The sequence below is a fragment of the Cyclopterus lumpus genome, chromosome 24 (genome assembly GCF_009769545.1).
Source record: "Cyclopterus lumpus isolate fCycLum1 chromosome 24, fCycLum1.pri, whole genome shotgun sequence".
NCBI classification, from domain to species: domain Eukaryota; kingdom Metazoa; phylum Chordata; class Actinopteri; order Perciformes; family Cyclopteridae; genus Cyclopterus; species Cyclopterus lumpus.
In genome coordinates, this window is record NC_046989.1 from 5,774,059 (window position 1) to 5,791,641 (window position 17,583).

Sequence of the window (17,583 nt, forward strand, 5' to 3'; positions counted from 1 at the left end):
AGTAAAGTATGATCGTGGTTAGTAAAACAATATTTTAATTGTTTGATAAGTAAAAGAGAGATACCTTAGTTGGGACTCACCTTATTATTTCAATTTAGGGAAAGCATAACCCATGGACCTTTAGCCTTTTAAGCTTCTGGCCTCGCTCGCATATTCTAATATTATTTATATATTTTTGTTGAATGTTTATTTGTGTGTGCAATTGCAAAACAAGTGAAGGTTGCTAAAGGAAATATTAAGAAATGCCACTCAAACAATATATCAGGAACGGGAACATTGTTTATATTTGTGTAAGGAAATGTCACATTTAGAGTAAATTGTTGAGCAAGAGGAAACTTGATGAATGTCAATCATAACAACAGTGTTCTTAATGATCTGCATTAAAGGCATTAGCCGTATTCAGAAAGATTTGTTTATTCATGAGTCAGCCAATTCAGCAAAGTCACAGAGTTAAGCTACAATTCTAATGTGTGTGTGTGCGTGTGTGTGTGTGTGTGTGTGTGAGTCTACAGCGACAAAGATATGCATGCAGAAAACTGTACATGGCAGTGTGTTCGTCTAATATCCAAAAGCGAGCACAACATTGTTATAATCAAGTATCTAAATAACAATTATTTTAGATCTATAAATTGCACCCAAACCCACACAAAGCAAAAAAACAACTCCAGCATCACTGCTACCGAAACACCTGGGAAAACCATTGGTCATGTGTAAGGCATAGAATATCAATATCGTCATCATCATCATCATCATCATCATCATCATCATCTGTCTCACATACAAACACTGCACAACGTATACACGGAAAAACATTGGCGTCGCCATCCAAACTACAGTAGCACTCTTTAAAAGGCATTTGGCTAAGATAATAATGAAGAGCATTAAAACCTGCAGGGATAATACAAATAAAAATAAATCTAAAATCAAAGAGTAAGGGGGATTAAAAAGTGAAATGTAAAATCGTGAATTATGCACTTGAAGTGTGGCGTCTGTCGAGCCACAACCAAAACGTGAGGTCATCCTGGACTAAATGTATCTCCGTGCTGCGGGACATTTTATGAATCTGTCAGAGGTAATAATAATAATAATAATAATAATAATAATAATCTGCAGTCGGTCCGGGTGGAGTCCATTCGGTTGGTGCAGCGGTGACGGAGCTCCCTGATCTCCATCCACCTTCTGAGGCGGAGCTGGTTTAACTATTTTTAGTTTAAGGCTCTTTTGAAACGCTTGGATACGAGCCGGGGAAACATTATGGGAAAAGGCTTTTGTTTGGATCAATAGTTCCAAGGCGAGTTTTGTTAAACACCACAAGCTTTTTTTTGATTGAGTCTTGTACACGTGTACATCATTTTCCATCTGTACTTGTGACCTTCGCACAACAAGGTCAAACAGAGGCCATGCCATGTACTCCCCGATCTCCATTTCCACTATTGCACACACAAACACCCACACATTAATATCATTATTATAATACAATTAATATATACACAGACTGATTGAACAACCTTTTTTTCTTCCTAGTTTTCTAATGAATCAAGTCTTTTTATGTGAATTTTTTTGACTTTTTGGATTTATGTTTATGTTATAAACCCTTTAAGTGTGTAAACAATTATGACATAATGTAAATAAAATGCAACAACCAGACTTTTTGATGCGTTTAACAGTTTTAATTCACGCTTTAAAGCTCGCTGAATCATCTGGATAGCAGAGGGGTAAAACGTCATTAAAAAAGAGTCTATATAACAAGTAAAATACAAAAGTTCAAACAAAGTTGAACAAACTTATAATTACATCTTAACGTGTTTTTTTTTGTCATAATGTGACTATGTGGTTCCCCGGAGTGGCCTATTGTTAATTGGATAGCATGTTCTAATAACGTGTAATATCCCTCTGACACTGATTTACACATTGATGAGGTATGAAAATTAAAATCCAACAATTGCTAGGCGGCGTAAATCTCTTATTTTTTTCCCACAGCCCTGTGATTTTAGGATGACACGCATCTCGTGAGCAGCAGTGAGATGCCGCGTGTTAAAGATGTGTTTGGTATCACGATAAAACGATGCTTTTTAAAAAAAAAGGAAAATGTTGGAGGTAAAACTGTAGTCTGATCGATTGATTGATCACAAATTATCCATCATAATAATAATAACCATGTCATCATCCCAATGAAAAGGCCACTAAAATAAACTGCTTTAAGTGGAGTGACGGCCACTGGAAACTTGCTGGTTCTATAAATAGTTATATTGTTATGATTGTTATGAGCCGAATAACGTTATCAATATCTTAATTTTCTCACAGTCCTTCTTTATTTCCCCCTTCATGTCGGAAACATGTAGTCTGGTCTACAAGTCTCTTTGATAGAGTCATAGTTTTTTAAAATAAAGATGAAATAAATATCAAAATCACGGTTATGATTAATCAACAAAATGCAAACACGTTTTTTTCTTGTGACTGTACAGTTTTTAGTCTCCTCCTTTTAAACTAAATGTAAATACGGTCTCAACCAATCAGACGCAGTCAGCTGATTCTCTCCTTCTTTCTTTCCCCATGTGGCTAATTCATCTTAATGTCTCTGCTCCTCTCTGTGGTCCAGCATGTGAAAGACGGCTAGCGGTCATCACAAAGCTAAAGGTATCGCCATCAGGGAGGTCAAAGAGGTCAAAGTGTCCACGTGATCCATCAGCGAACACGACAGCGACCTTTCTCAGACATCCTGAGGAAGACTCTGGTCTCTGTAGCCTGAGGAGGAAAGGAGAGAGACTTTTTAATGCTTGGAGAAATAATTGTAAAATCTATAATCTGGCTTTTATAGCCCCAGATAAGAAGGGTTTTTAAAGCGCTGCATGTAATTACTAATTATCTTTTCTCTATTTCCTGAGAGAAAGGAAAGCAACGATCAAAAAGGAGCATTAGGCGCCGATGCTTTATCAAGTAGCCCATTGGCCGGCAAGCCATGCTTTATCAAGTAGCCCATTGGCCGGCAAGCCATGCTTTATCAAGTAGCCCATTGGCCGGCAAGCCATGCTTTATCAAGTAGCCCATTGGCCGGCAAGCCATTCTTTATCAAGTAGCCCATTGGCCGGCAAGCCATGCTTTATCAAGTAGCCCATTGGCCGGCAAGCCATACTTTATCAAGTAGCCCATTGGCCGGCAAGCCATGCTTTATCAAGTAGCCCATTGGCCGGCAAGCCATGCTTTATCAAGTAGCCCATTGGCCGGCAAGCCATACTTTATCAAGTAGCCCATTGGCCGGCAAGCCATGCTTTATCAAGTAGCCCATTGGCCGGCAAGCCATGCTTTATCAAGTAGCCCATTGGCCGGCAAGCCATGCTTTATCAAGTAGCCCATTGGCCGGCAAGCCATACTTTATCAAGTAGCCCATTGGCCGGCAAGCCATGCTTTATCAAGTAGCCCATTGGCCGGCAAGCCATGCTTTATCAAGTAGCCCATTGGCCGGCAAGCCATGCTTTATCAAGTAGCCCATTGGCCGGCAAGCCATGCTTTATCAAGTAGCCCATTGGCCGGCAAGCCATGCTTTATCAAGTAGCCCATTGGCCGGCAAGCCATGCTTTATCAAGTAGCCCATTGGCCGGCAAGCCATGCTTTATCAAGTAGCCCATTGGCCGGCAAGCCATACTTTATCAAGTAGCCCATTGGCCGGCAAGCCATGCTTTATCAAGTAGCCCATTGGCCGGCAAGCCATACTTTATCAAGTAGCCCATTGGCCGGCAAGCCATGCTTTATCAAGTAGCCCATTGGCTGGCAAGCCATTACCCAAAGTGGGAAACAGTACCAGTCTGTCTGGAGTTATGGATTTAAATGGATTTGAAACTTTAAATTACAAGTAAATAGTAAGTAAATAGTTTGCCTATACTTTTGACAGTTTCCATCTTTTTCACTAAAAACTGAAATTAAGGATATCGTGACACATTTTCAATGCAGCACTTCTGAATTTTCCTGCAACCTTTTTGTAGGTTATTTAATATTGATTTTTTTTTTCTGAGGATTGTGCAGAACAATGCATCCATCCAGTTGTCCCGGAGCTCAAACCGCCTTACGTGGTCTTCATCATTAGACCATCCCTGCTCTAATACTTGGATATATTTATTTATTTAGTTATACATAGTTTTCCACCGTCATAAAGGAACTTAAATGCTTTACTGAGTTAATTAATGTTCATATATCGTTTTCTAAGCCTGGGAAATGTGCTTATTGTTTTTAGCTTATTCAGAATCAATGTTATATTTAGCAATAGCTGACTATTTACCATTTATTTGACCTGCTTCTGCACATTACTCCACATCAACTCTCCGAGGGGGGAATGTCAGTGAGGAGGAAACAAAAGAGAAACACTTACCATCAGAAACTTGAGTTCGTTAAGCGAGGGGGGGGGGGGGGGGGGGGGGGGGGGGGGGAGAGAGAGACAGTTAGTGATGACAACTGTGAGCTTCTTTGTTAAATATATTCTGTCTGCGTGAGACAAAACAGGCAACAAGATAAATTCCCAAAGAGCATTCTGGTCACTGTCGAGGGGAGTAAACGTCTTTTAACATGAGCTGACCTCGTGATCAAATGAATACACAAACAGTAACACGACCCGTGGTTTGTTGGATCGATGAGCAGAGACGCGGAGAAAGAAAAAGAAATTGAGGGAGGCCGGGGAAAAGGGGGGGCAGAGAGTGGGAGGAATGATGCGAAGGAGAGATCAAATAGGAACAATCATTAGGTAAAGAGGGAAAGAGGGAGATAATACCATGATCATTACACAGATAGGAGGGAGAGGAGAGACGGAGCGAGGCCCAACAGTGGAGAAGAGGGGATGTTTGGAGAGAAAGAGTCCATTGATCGTAGACTGAAGGAGAAATACACGGAGATGCCACATTATCAGAGTGATTCGTGGAGGAAGAAGGAGGGAACAGCAACGATAATTGATCTCATTCGAAGAAAACAGCATGCAGGTATTCACCTTGGCCTACAGTGCTAACGTGGAAATGCTTTTCACATTCAATATAAATATTAAATACGCAGGATTTTTTATTTCTAAGCAGCAACAATTGAATAAGACTGGAAACAGTGGGGAGCAGTGAAAGATAAACTCACTAGGGGGGGGTTGCTCACTCCTACACACACACGTACACACACAAACACACACAGAGCAATTACCTCGAATACACACAAAAGAGAGAGCGCTCAAAGACTGCTTCCGTGCAGAGAGAGAATCGTGTGTGTGTGTGAGTGTGTGTGCGTGAGTGTGTGTGTGTGTGTGTGTGTGTGTGTGTGTGTGTCCCCAGTTGTTCATGCATCTGTGCCTGAGGAGAACACACTACTTTCTGATAGAGAAGGCGGTAAAATTACCCAACCTCCCATCTCTGTTCTCTGCATTAACCTTTTCTTTCTTTCTTTCTTTCTTATGGAACCGTATGAAACAAATATAAAACACTGATTATAATCGAGCGAAACCTGTTGCCTCTCAATGCTTTCCGAGGTCCTCAACCTCTCTCAGCCCGTTGGTTGACGACGCTTTAAACAAGGGTCCAAAAAAAAGTGAATAGTTCCCTTATACAGCTGCCATGTAGTTTACAGCCAATGTTTCTAATACAGGAGTAAATAGTGTGTTTGTTGTTGCGTGTGTGACGTCGTGTGTGACGTCGTGTGTGACGTCGCGTGTGACGGCGTGTGTGACGTTGTGTGTGACGTCGTGTGTGACGTCGTGTGTGACGTCGTGTGTGAACGGCGTGTGTGACGGCGTGTGTGACGTTGTGTGTGACGTCGTGTGTGACGGCGTGTGTGACGGCGTGTGTGACGGCGTGTGTGACGTCGTGTGTGACGGCGTGTGTGACGTTGTGTGTGACGTCCTGTGTGACGTCCTGTGTGACGTCGTGTGTGACGGCGTGTGTGACGGCGTGTGTGACGGCGTGTGTGACGTTGTGTGTGACGTTGTGTGTGACGTCCTGTGTGACGTTGTGTGTGACGGCGTGTGTGACGGCGTGTGTGACGGCGTGTGTGACGGCGTGTGTGACGGCGTGTGTGACGTCGTGTGTGACGTCGTGTGTGACGGCGTGTGTGACGGCGTGTGTGACGTCGTGTGTGACGGCGTGTGTGACGCGTGTGTGACGGCGTGTGTGACGGCGTGTGTGCGACGTTGTGTGCGACGTTGTGTGTGGACGTTGTGTGTGTGTGACGTCGCGTGTGACGTCGCGTGTGACGTCGCGTGTGACGGCGCGTGTGACGTCGCGTGTGACGGCGCGTGTGACGGCGCGTGTGACGGCGCGTGTGACGGCGCGTGTGACGGCGCGTGTGACGGCGTGTGTGACGTCCTGTGTGACGTCGTGTGTGACGGCATGTGTGACGTTGTGTGTGACGTCCTGTGTGACGTCCTGTGTGACGTCGTGTGTGACGGCGTGTGTGACGGTGTGTGTGACGGTGTGTGTGACGGCGTGTGTGACGGCGTGTGTGACGGCGTGTGTGACGGCGTGTGTGACGGCGCGTGTGACGGCGTGTGTGACGGCATGTGTGACGTTGTGTGTGACGTCCTGTGTGACGTCGTGTGTGACGGCGTGTGTGACGTTGTGTGTGACGTCCTGTGTGACGTCGTGTGTGACGGCGTGTGTGACGGCGTGTGTGACGGCGTGTGTGACGTCGTGTGTGACGGCGTGTGTGACGGCGTGTGTGACGGCGTGTGTGACGTCGTGTGTGACGTCGTGTGTGACGGCGTGTGTGACGGCGTGTGTGACGGCGTGTGTGACGTCGTGTGTGACGGCGTGTGTGACGTGTGTGTGACGTTGTGTGTGACGTCCTGTGTGACGTTGTGTGTGACGTCGTGTGTGACGGCGTGTGTGACGGCGTGTGTGACGTTGTGTGTGACGTCGTGTGTGACGGCGTGTGTGACGGCGTGTGTGACGGCGTGTGTGACGGCGTGGGTGACGGCGTGTGTGACGGCGTGTGTGACGGCGTGTGTGACTGCGTGTGTGACGGCGTGTGTGACGGCGTGTGTGACGTTGTGTGTGAGTTAAAATGTACCCCAGTACAAAGTGGAGCATCATTGGTGTCTTTAATAGTTTTTCAACACAAACACAGCTCTATGACACCAATGAATAAGTTATATCAGACGTTAGTTGTTTGTTGCGTACAAATGAAATGAACTGTGACGAATAAAAAAGCCATAAGCTAACCTCCACAATACAGAGGAGGGGTTGTACTTGTCTTGTACAAGCAAAGGTGAATATCATGGAAACAATTTGTTTAAAAAAAAGTTTAAAATACAGCGAGACTTGTCCTTTAAATGTTTAACCACAAAAAAAAAGCAAAAACTAAAAAGCAAAACTTTACATATTAAAATATCGTGAGGGATAATCTGCCGTAGGTCATAGACCACCACCCTACAGGCCGTGTGTAACCATAACCATGACCTTTTGTGTGACACCAATATTAACCCTGACACTGGAATACTACAGACCTGAGTTTGTAATATGATTTTCATGTCATGTGACCAACAAAAGCAAAGGAGACGAGACTTATGAAGAAAGATGAAGCACAGCTAGACGGGCCACTCACTCGCCAGGATGACCATGTCCATTCCCCAGAAGATGCTCATGATCCATCCAACCATGACGACCGCTGTCAGTATCTGGATGAGGGCCGCCGCCACGTTGAGCCAGAACACACAGCAAACGCCTCGCTCCGAGATCAGCTCGTTGCGAGCTCCACACAGCACCGCGAACGCAGAGATGAAGGTACCTGCGGGACAAAGAAAGAAAAATAAACTCCTTCTTTTTTTTGTTGCACACACTGGTTAGTTTCCCCTTTTGGAGGGATAGCTCACAGCCAACTTTCCATGGAAACAAACCATGTGAATGAATAACTAAATGCTAACTTCAGAATATGCTCCCAAATGACATTAGCAGCTTATGCTAACCACGTTCACCATCTTAGATAGGCGTGTTAGCATTAGCCAATTAGCACGGAACACAATGACCGACGGGAACGTCATTACGAATCAACCTCACGAACAGTCTGGAAAGAGTTCCATTCACTAAAATAAAAGAAATAGAATAAAACCCAAAACTCTGCCCAGAGGAAATAACGGCGATAACTCGCAGCGGCCACTCGGTGCCTGAGTAAATGTCAAGTGGCCGCCGTTTGTGAGTATCTGACCCCCGAAGGCAAGAGGATTTATGAAAAGAGCACAGAGTAACACAGACACATCCACTCGGCTTAAAACAGGATTATCTCTCGTGGACAATCCTTGTCTGCCTCAATGAAATCCAATATCACTCCATATCTTGTTATCTGGACACCTAGACCTCCACGTGCACCGCTCGTTGTGTGTGTGTGTGTGTGTGTGTGTGTGTGTGTGTGTGTGTGTGTGTGTGTGCGTGTGTGTGTGTGTGTGTGTCGGTGAACACGAATCGGATCATTTCATCACAGGATGTTTCCATGACAACCTTCCCTCAGGAATAGGATATATGAATCTTAGTATTTGTATAAAGGCTCCAGCGCATGTTACCAATGACATGTGCAGATTTCTTTCCGTGACTCTTAGTCTTCCTGACATCCATACATTCATCTTTGGGAATGGAGCATGACCAGACAGTAACATCTGATAAGCGAAGGCTCTGCTGAAGTGATTATATTCTTTCAAAAGGCCATCAGGGGGGCGACTAGTCTGGTTGGAGACCATACGTCTCATTATATAGAAGTCGCTGGAAAATTGACTATTTCTCACCTGATTTAATTGTAGACATGAGTTTATATTCTCAATCACCAGTTTCAAGTTTCAATACATTTAATTTCGTAAGGTATGGTTCCATTTAGAGTAAAATAGGCCATAACACATGGTATACTTTAAAAAGGGCGGGGCTACCTTGTGATTGACAGCTTTTTCTAGTCTGTTTTTTTCTCTTACTTTTAAAGTGTGTTTTCAATTCCTGAATATTTATTGTAACTCTTCTGGCCACCTACAAATGTCATATTTAGCATATTTGAACTCTGACGTCACAATGCCAAACTCAAGGCTTCAAAGCGGTGGGCCACGAACCAATCGCTGACGTCACAATGACTGCGTCCACTTCTTATATACACAGTCCATAACATGACATAGTTTCTACTGTTTCTACCTCCTACAAACTATTTGCCATTCAATCCGTTTTTTTTTTTTTTTTCCAGTCTATCAATGATAGCAGAAAAAACATACAATACCTCCTAAAATATGTTATTTACAGACCGAATACAAACTGGTGTGACGTTTATAAATTTACAGCAAACCATCATTCAGAATTGATGGATCTCCCCCCCCCCCCGACATCTCCAGTGAAATGTCGATAGATTGTCATCGAAAAACCTCCAAAACAATAAACCGCTGCAGCAGTTTTATTCCCCTCACATCCCAACGTACATTCTGTAACATGTAATCCATCTTTCTTGTATTATTGAGTCTGATGTTTGGAGCTTCTCTCTCTGCGACACAGGAACATGCCCAGTGGGCGTAGTGTGCATCGTGGCCTTGGCCCTTCTCTTCCTGCTCGCCCCCATCGCTTGTCACATTGGAGGAATTCAAATACCAGAGGGGGGGGGGCAAGACCGGCCGGGTTGCCAGCTGCGTCTGGTTGCTCGGGAGCGAGGAGAGGTCAAAGTTCACTCATGTAAAAGCTTCTTATCCCTTTTTCCTCTGAGTCTGTTCCTCTGTTTTTCTCTCCGTCTCTTTCTGATTAAGTAATCAGGCAAACAATAATAACTGAGGGCCTCTGTCATGAGGAATCTTCTTTTTTTTATAGATTCGTTATCTCTGCCAAATCTAAATGTATACGCCATAATATTTACTTTCACATGCCCTGCACTGCCTTATTTGGAACGGTCGAACTCTGGTACGAGCACAATCCCAGAATAGTTGAGCAGCCCAATAGAGCAGCGATAGAAAAACAACGTTTAAAAAAAAATGTATGTGGAAAAGGGGAGATTTTTTTTTTTTTAACCGATACTCATTTCAAATGTATCTCACGCAAAGAGCAACTGTGGGCTTAATTGGAAACCGATGTGATCATTTTCAGGTCAGAGGCCCCGCCCACCAGCAGATGCTCTGGCTCCTGGGCCTACTGTTCACTGAACAGTAGGATTTTTTTTTCATTATTATATATAAAATATCAACAGTAAAAAGCAATTCCCTATTGGCTAATGCAGTTTATTATCAGCTGACAGTGAAATTTCATAATACAGTACTGTGAAATAGGTTACTGTTATTATTGGATACCTAATAATGTTAGCAATATTTTCCTGTCACCCTGAGTAACGTTAGGCTAAATGTATAAATATTTAGGGCCAAAATACAGTTATTTACTTAAAAAAGGAAGTTTTCTTTCATATTAAATCACAATTGAACTTTCTTTCTTTAAGTAGATAACAAATACTTATTTTTATGCCTTAAATAACCGTTTATTTATCCACTTGGGGGAAGCGGAAACAGGCCAGTAAACACGTGACATATTTTTTTTTACCTTTTAGTGGTAAACATGTGAGCAACAGTTGCCTTTTTACACATCCAGCAGATAAAGTGCAGCATTAGCTTTTATTCTGAGGCATATTTCTGTCCATCTAATGACGGTAATATAAGTTCCAGTTATTGCATGCAAGCATCATTTCTTTGCTTATTATCCCAGCAACGTCCCTTTGTTTCTCGAGCAAAAGTTAATGAAACAAACGTTATTCGTGGATTCAAACACGGCAGCTGTCATTTGAAAGAAATGTTCCGTTAATGAAAGAATAATTTTACACCGCGGGCGAAATCAAAGCAGTCAAAAAAGAAATTATCTCTCTGTTCCACATGTTGCAGCTGCTGACCTCACAGGGCGCCTTTCAAACACCGTAATTGATGTGAACAAAGCGAGGGAATAGCTTGCTGTGTGTGTGTGTGTGTATGTGAATGTGTACAGTTGGATAAAAACAGAACACACTGTATGTGTACTAATAAAGGTTAAATAAATATTTTATCTTCTCGGTTTTAGAAATATACTCTTAATAATCCGCCATGGGTGGCGAGCTCTTAGATTCCCTCTCTGTGTGTGCGTGTGTGTGTGTGTTTGTGTGTGTGTGTGTGTGTGTGCGTGTACATATATTACCCAGACTAATGACTATAATTACACAGAGAACTCTACAAAGCACCCACTGGTAGTGGGAGGTTAATGATGGAGTGTAAAAGACATAAGATAGACAGAGACATATAGGGAGAGATAAAAAAGGAAAGAAAGAATACAAATTAAAAGAGAAAGTAAGGTGGACTGTAAAGCAGTGTAGAGCTTGAACTTTGGGGGTTTGTAGTACCCAGAACAATGTATTCAACATATTATTATAGCTGTTCCTTTGCGTTATAATTGTCTAAAGTCTTTTGGGCCGGTGGCCGTCATGTGCAATGACAAAATGGCCTTACGGCCTTGCACTGCTCTTGGAGCACACATCTTTATTATCGATATTTACCAGGAATAACCAGGAAGTCATTTATGCACTTTAGACGGATGCTGGTCTCACCCCCCAGACCCTATGCTAAGCCAACCTGGTCCAGATGAATCAGATCACCAGAGAACCAGAACCAGGTTGTGAAATGAGTGTGAAATGAGTTGGTTGAATGGTTTTCTAAAGGAAACCCATGTTTGTCACAGTGATGAAAAAAAAATAAAGATCCATAATCATAATGTAGTCATAATTACGAGATGTCAAGTCATAATTATGAGATGTTATGAGATGTCAAGTCATAATTATGAGATGTTATGACATATCAAGTCATAATTATGAGATGTCAAGTCATAGTTACGAGATGCTATCACATTATAATGATATTTTCATCACAGGGTGGTTATGGGCTTCCATAAAAGGGACCCTGTTTCTTGGAAACACTACCACGTTCTTCCACAGGGCCAAAATCAACACCGAAAAAAACCTTAACAATTTTAAAATACACACACATTATTTTACTATGTTTATTCTAAATCCGTCAATCGCTATACGATTGTCTATGAGAACTCTGGATATCAATGTGACTAATCTAATATTATATATATTATTATTATTATATTATTTATATATATAAATAATAATAATAGTATACATATTATTATAATATTATTTTTATATATAAATAATTATTATAATAATAATATTAAAAAAGAAATATATATATATATATATATATATATATATAATATTCATATCCTAACTCAATGATATTTGCAACCAGGGGCTGGTACTTGATCAGTTTATGGTGTTGAAGATGTTGCGTAACATGAGAGACATTAAACCATCCTGATGAGCTGAACTGATGCGGTAACATCACATTCCATCAATCACATGCTGGTTAAGTTATTATTATTATTTTAGCCCACGTCTGTGTGCGCTATAAATATGAACTTATAACTTGCAGCCACTTCCTGTCGCCGAGCTTAGTGGAAATGACAAAAAAAATAGAGAAGCAGTTGGTTCACGTGTTCAATTTTAAATTGTAGAGGCGCTAGACTGCTATTAGATGAATAGTGTCTCCACTATCAGAGCTACGATCATACTTGATAGTGGACATGCGCAGACATCTCAAACCCGCTCCACGTCCCGTTAATGTGATCTTCGGGAATTGTGACTTGAGACTTGAAAGGTCAGCAGAGCCTTTTCAAAGTGCACGTGTTCGCGTCAGCGTGCATTTTACGGCACGAGGTCGAGTAGAAGAAGCTGCTGTCTTCAGTCACTTGGACCCGAACGGCCGTTGACTCCACACGACACGCGTTGTGTTCATTTCAGTCGGCGTTGTCACGGCAACTAACCGCGGCTGTTCGATGAAATGTCAAGGCATGCAGGGGCCAACCCGCGTACACACAAACACGCACGCACACACGTGTACTAACACGCACACGCGCGCACTTTTATGCTAATTAAACACATTGGGGGACAATTTCTAATTTCAGTTATTCATTATTAACTGTAGTAAAAAACAGACTGCAGAACGTGACAGAAAAGAATGAATGAATGAGAGAAGAATTTGGTGTCTGAAGCCTTCTTCGGGAGGGAAAGACAACAAGAGAGGATGCCTAACACGCGCACGTCTCCGCAGCGCTACGGCCAGCAGATCAGAGGCGAGGGGGAGGAGGGGACACGTCTGAGGCTATTTGCTGATCGCTATGTAGAAAGACGTCCAGTTGGAGAAACACGACATAATTCACAATGTATAGAACTATATGTTTACTTTCCCTGATACTGTTAAAAAATATATATATCTTTAAAGACAGTATAAAAACTACAGTATCGAGATGTGTACGCACGGTAATCGACACAATTTTCTAACCAGCTGTGGAGATGCATCCGCCCACAATGTGTGTGTTTTTTTACGCCTTGACATGTTTATTAAAGCACGAGGTGTCTCTCGACATCTTTCTCATCCTTTTTTTTTTTTTTTCCCTCAAAAATCCACAGACACGCACAGGCAGATATAGGGATTTGAGTTATGGTGTCAAAATGGTCAGGCGGGTTCAGCTTGGAGCTATAGTTAAAAAAAAAAAAAAAGATTATGCAAAGTAATTCATATACAGCCCTCAAAATCAATTTCCAATGGAATCAACAATTAATACTTAAGAAAGTAGTTATTAACCAAACCGCAATCCTCCCTTAAACGTGTAGTTTCCTGTGAAAATTGACCTTTATTTTGAAAAGACTACATGTAAAGGAGCGGAAATGCACAGACATTCGCAGGAGAAGGCAAAAGCTTTTTGTATCATACACACATGTTGCACGACGACACGTTGAAGTGGAAAGACTATCGTAAGTAAGATGGACACAGTTTAAAGTTGTGGCACCCAAACAATCAATGTAACCTGTATAGTCACTCTCCTGTACATTCCCCTTCTGATTGCTCAAGTTTATCTGGCATGCATGAATTACATTTTTTCACTTTTTGACTAAAAATTTTTTTTTTTAAATGATTCCTTGTCTGACTTTTCCAAACACAAACAATGAGTCCAAAATGAGAGAAGATTCCCAAACTTACCGAGTCCAGGTATGAAGGTGTTCAGGAACAGGCAGATGACAGCCAAAGGGAAGGGCATTGTGGGTATCGCAGCCCGCAGAGATCCCTTCTTCTCCCTGACCTCCACCACCACTCCTCCGCCGGCTATCGGGGCCCCGGCTACGGCTTTGGCCCCGAGATGGTCCCCGGTTTTAACACGGCCCTGAGCTTTTGCTCCTTCTTTCTGTGCCATCTTTCTGTCTTATTTTCTCCTGTTTGTATGTTTGTCTTCTTCAGAGTAAAATAGCTGGTGATAAGCAGGAGAACTAGTTGAGGATGTTTGGTATGTTTTCTACAGAAGGATGTGAATGATTTTTCCTCTGGACAAAGCAGTATAGAAGCCGAAGATAATCAATATTGATGAAGTGTGTCCTTTGAGAATTAGATCAAATATTCAGCAGGGCAACTCAACAGTTGGCTCACAATTCAACACCTGAATCACATTCATTACGTCACTATTCATTCAAATAAATAACTACAAGTAGTGTAAATCTATCAATAAATTATATCGCCAAAGGATAACCCAAATTGCAATATGTTCCCAAAGTCAACTTTAAAAAAAAAACCTTGAGGCTGTTGAAGTCCCACGAAACAGCCAGAAGTCAATCGAAGACTTTTCCCAGAAGAAAATGTCTTCAAGACTGTTGAAATATTCTCATTTGAATCCCTTTAAGTTTCTTCAAATTGAGCCTCAGAAGTCGTGATGTCTGCCAGTTGTTTCCATGTCCGAAAAGGTTCTTAAGAAACGTCAAATCACGACAGTTCCTCCTTCTTTTTTTTTTTTTTGAAATGTTAAAAAAAGAAAGAAATCCCAGACAGATTTGAAGCTCTTAGAAATTTCCTCTGAAGTCACTTTCGGGTCTTTCTTTTTGGTCAAATCCCACTCAACCCACCCACCTCTCCAAGACAAAGAGAAAGTGCACACAAGACCCTCTTTTCTACTACATCTCCCTCTCCTCTCTCCTCTCTCCTCCCTCTCTCTCTTCTCTCAGTCCCTTCTCTCCATTTAAAGGAACAGTGCACCAATCTAATGTTGCCGTTCAATGAGATCTCATTGAATGAATGAATGCATTCAGCTGTCATTCAAATTATTAGTGTACATGATGAACATAAAAGAGGGATGTTTTTTTATTTAAGTCCAGAGGATAGGGAATATTTCCAAATGTACCAAGCATGTAATAATAAACGACATTGTAATGTTTTCAAACTTAAATGTTTCTCATCCCTGAAATATTACCAGACGTATACGTCTCTGAACACTCATATTGATGGACAATGAGAGAAACTGGAAACCAAGGAAGACGTGGAAAGTAGAAAAAAGAAAGAAAGAGAACAATGAAAAGGAGGAGATGAAGGTAAAAAAAAAAGGGAAAGCCAGGACAAAGTAGACGTGGGATTAGAAAGATGAAAACGATAAAGACAGTATGGATGCCTCAGTAATTATTCATGCAACCAAATCCTCTAAAGAACAGACATTTATGTTCCCACAACCCTTCTCCTTCTTCTCCGACTCCACTTTCTTTTTCTTTTCTTTTTTTACCTCCCCTTCTCTTTCCTCACCTCTTCTGTTGGTATGAACTCTACTTCATCACAAAATCACACAAAAAAGAATCGGTGTTACCTTGAATTATTCTCAGCCTCTCTCTCTATGTGTGTGTGTGTGTGTGTGTGTGTGTGTGTGTGTGTGAATGTGCTCTGTCTGTCTCTTCTTCTTCTTCTCTTTCCATCTCTTTCGTCTCTATTTGGTCTCCTAGCAACCCAGGAAACTGTAGGTAATTATACGGAAGATATCGATCTCAAGGTTTTTGGTCGTCTCTCTCTCTCTCTCTCTCTCCCTCCCCCACTATCTCTCTCTCTCTCTCTCTCTCTCTCTCTCTCTCTTAATGTCTGTTCAATTCCCACTTTTAATTTCCTTCTAATCTTCTCTGACACAGAAGATAGTGGCCACAGAAGGCCGCTTTGCTTCTTTTTGTCATGCAGAGCAGCATTATCATGTGTCTGACAGCGGAGGACCGCTGAACTCAATCATCATTGGATTGTTCAGCCAAAGGCATGCGGTGTCATGTGCTGATGCTTATCACCATGACGACGTGACGAGAAAAGTTACAAGACGTGTCGTGACATTTTAGTTTTTGAGATCTGCGCCAGTGACTCAGAAATGTATCTCTGATGGGTTTGTTACAGTCTAATATCCCCTCTGTGTGTTAACGCTGAGCATCGTGATTAGCTAATTGTGTGTGAGCGTGTGTGTGTGTGTGTGTGTGTGTGTGTGTGTGTGCGTGTGTGTGTAAGACATACTCAACAGGCGGTTTATATGAAAAGTAACTGTTGCTCTGGAGACAAATTGTAGTAAATTGTTTGTTTTTGTTTGTTGACTGTCGACTATCATTGCCTTTATTTTGTTTTCTGTATCTGCAGCAGAGCCTGGCGTACGTGTGTGTGTGTGCGTGTGTGTGTGTGTGCGTGCGTGCGCGTGCGTTTGGTGTGTGTGTGTTCGAGTGACAGGTGTTAGTGTTGGTACATGCTGTAACACTTTTTTGTTGCTAAAAATACCTTTTGTGACTCTTTCCCTGTCTTGTCTATCCTCGTCCATGTGCACACGCAGACACACACACACACACACACACACGCACACACACACGATCCCTTCTCTCAGGATATAATTGTCAATCCCATCTGTCAGGAAAAGCTGACATCAAACACCAATTATTTATATACATACGGTATGTGTGTTCACTAGGTGTTAACGCGCGTGTGTGTGTGTGTGTGTGTGTGTGTGTGTGTGTGTGTGTGTGTGTGCTCCTGCTGACATCCCATTGTGTCCGTCGCCCCCGACTGGCTCATCACCACAATGACTGGACTGTTCACGCACTCTTTTTCTCTCTGGCCTTCTGCAGCTGACTGCATCTATGTGTCTCTCTCCTCTCTCCTCTCTCTTCTCTCCTCTCTCCTCTCTCCTCTCTCCTCTCTCCTCTCTCCTCTCTCCTCTCTCCTCTCCTCTCTCCTCTCCTCTCTCCTGTCTCTTGTCTCCTGTCTCCTGTCTCCTCTCTCCTCTCTCCTCTCTCCTTTCTCCTCTCTCCTCTCTCCTGTCTCCTCTCTCCTCTCTCCTCTCTCCTCCCTCCTCTCTCCTCTCTCCTCTCTCCTCTCTCCTCCCTCCTCTCTCCTCTCTCCTCTCTCCCGTCTCCTCTCTCCTCTCTCCTCTCTCCTCTCTCCTCTCTCCTCCCTCCTCTCTCCTCTCTCCTCTCTCCTCTCTCCTCTCCTCTCTCCTCTCTCTCCTCTCTCCGTCTCCGTCTCCTCTCTCCTCTCTCCTCTCTCCTCTCCTCTCTCCTCTCCTCTCTCCTCTCTCCCGTCTCCCGTCTCCTCTCTCCTCTCTCCTCTCTCCTGTCTCCTCCCTCCTCCCTCCTCCCTCCTCTCTCCTCTCTCCACTCTCCTTCATTCAGCTTTTCACGAACAAACATGAAATGCCTGTAAAGCCGCAGGAAGGAGCTTCAATGCTCCTCTGTGCTCACCAACATGGAGCTCTTTCAGTTTCAGAAGGCCACGAA

At 42.8% G+C, this 17,583-nt stretch overlaps 1 protein-coding gene across 1 annotated transcript; it reads right to left on the reverse strand.

The window, feature by feature from the left end:
• Positions 1-2,710: 2,710 nt before the first annotated feature.
• stum (stum, mechanosensory transduction mediator homolog) lies at positions 2,711-14,231 on the reverse strand. Its single transcript, XM_034527693.1, has 4 exons — positions 14,021-14,231; positions 7,561-7,743; positions 4,364-4,372; positions 2,711-2,745 (listed from the first exon to the last, which is right to left on the reverse strand). The coding sequence occupies exons 1-4, from the start codon at positions 14,229-14,231 to the stop codon at positions 2,711-2,713; spliced, it is 438 nt and encodes a 145-aa protein (XP_034383584.1).
• Between the last annotated feature and the right edge of the window lie 3,352 nt (positions 14,232-17,583).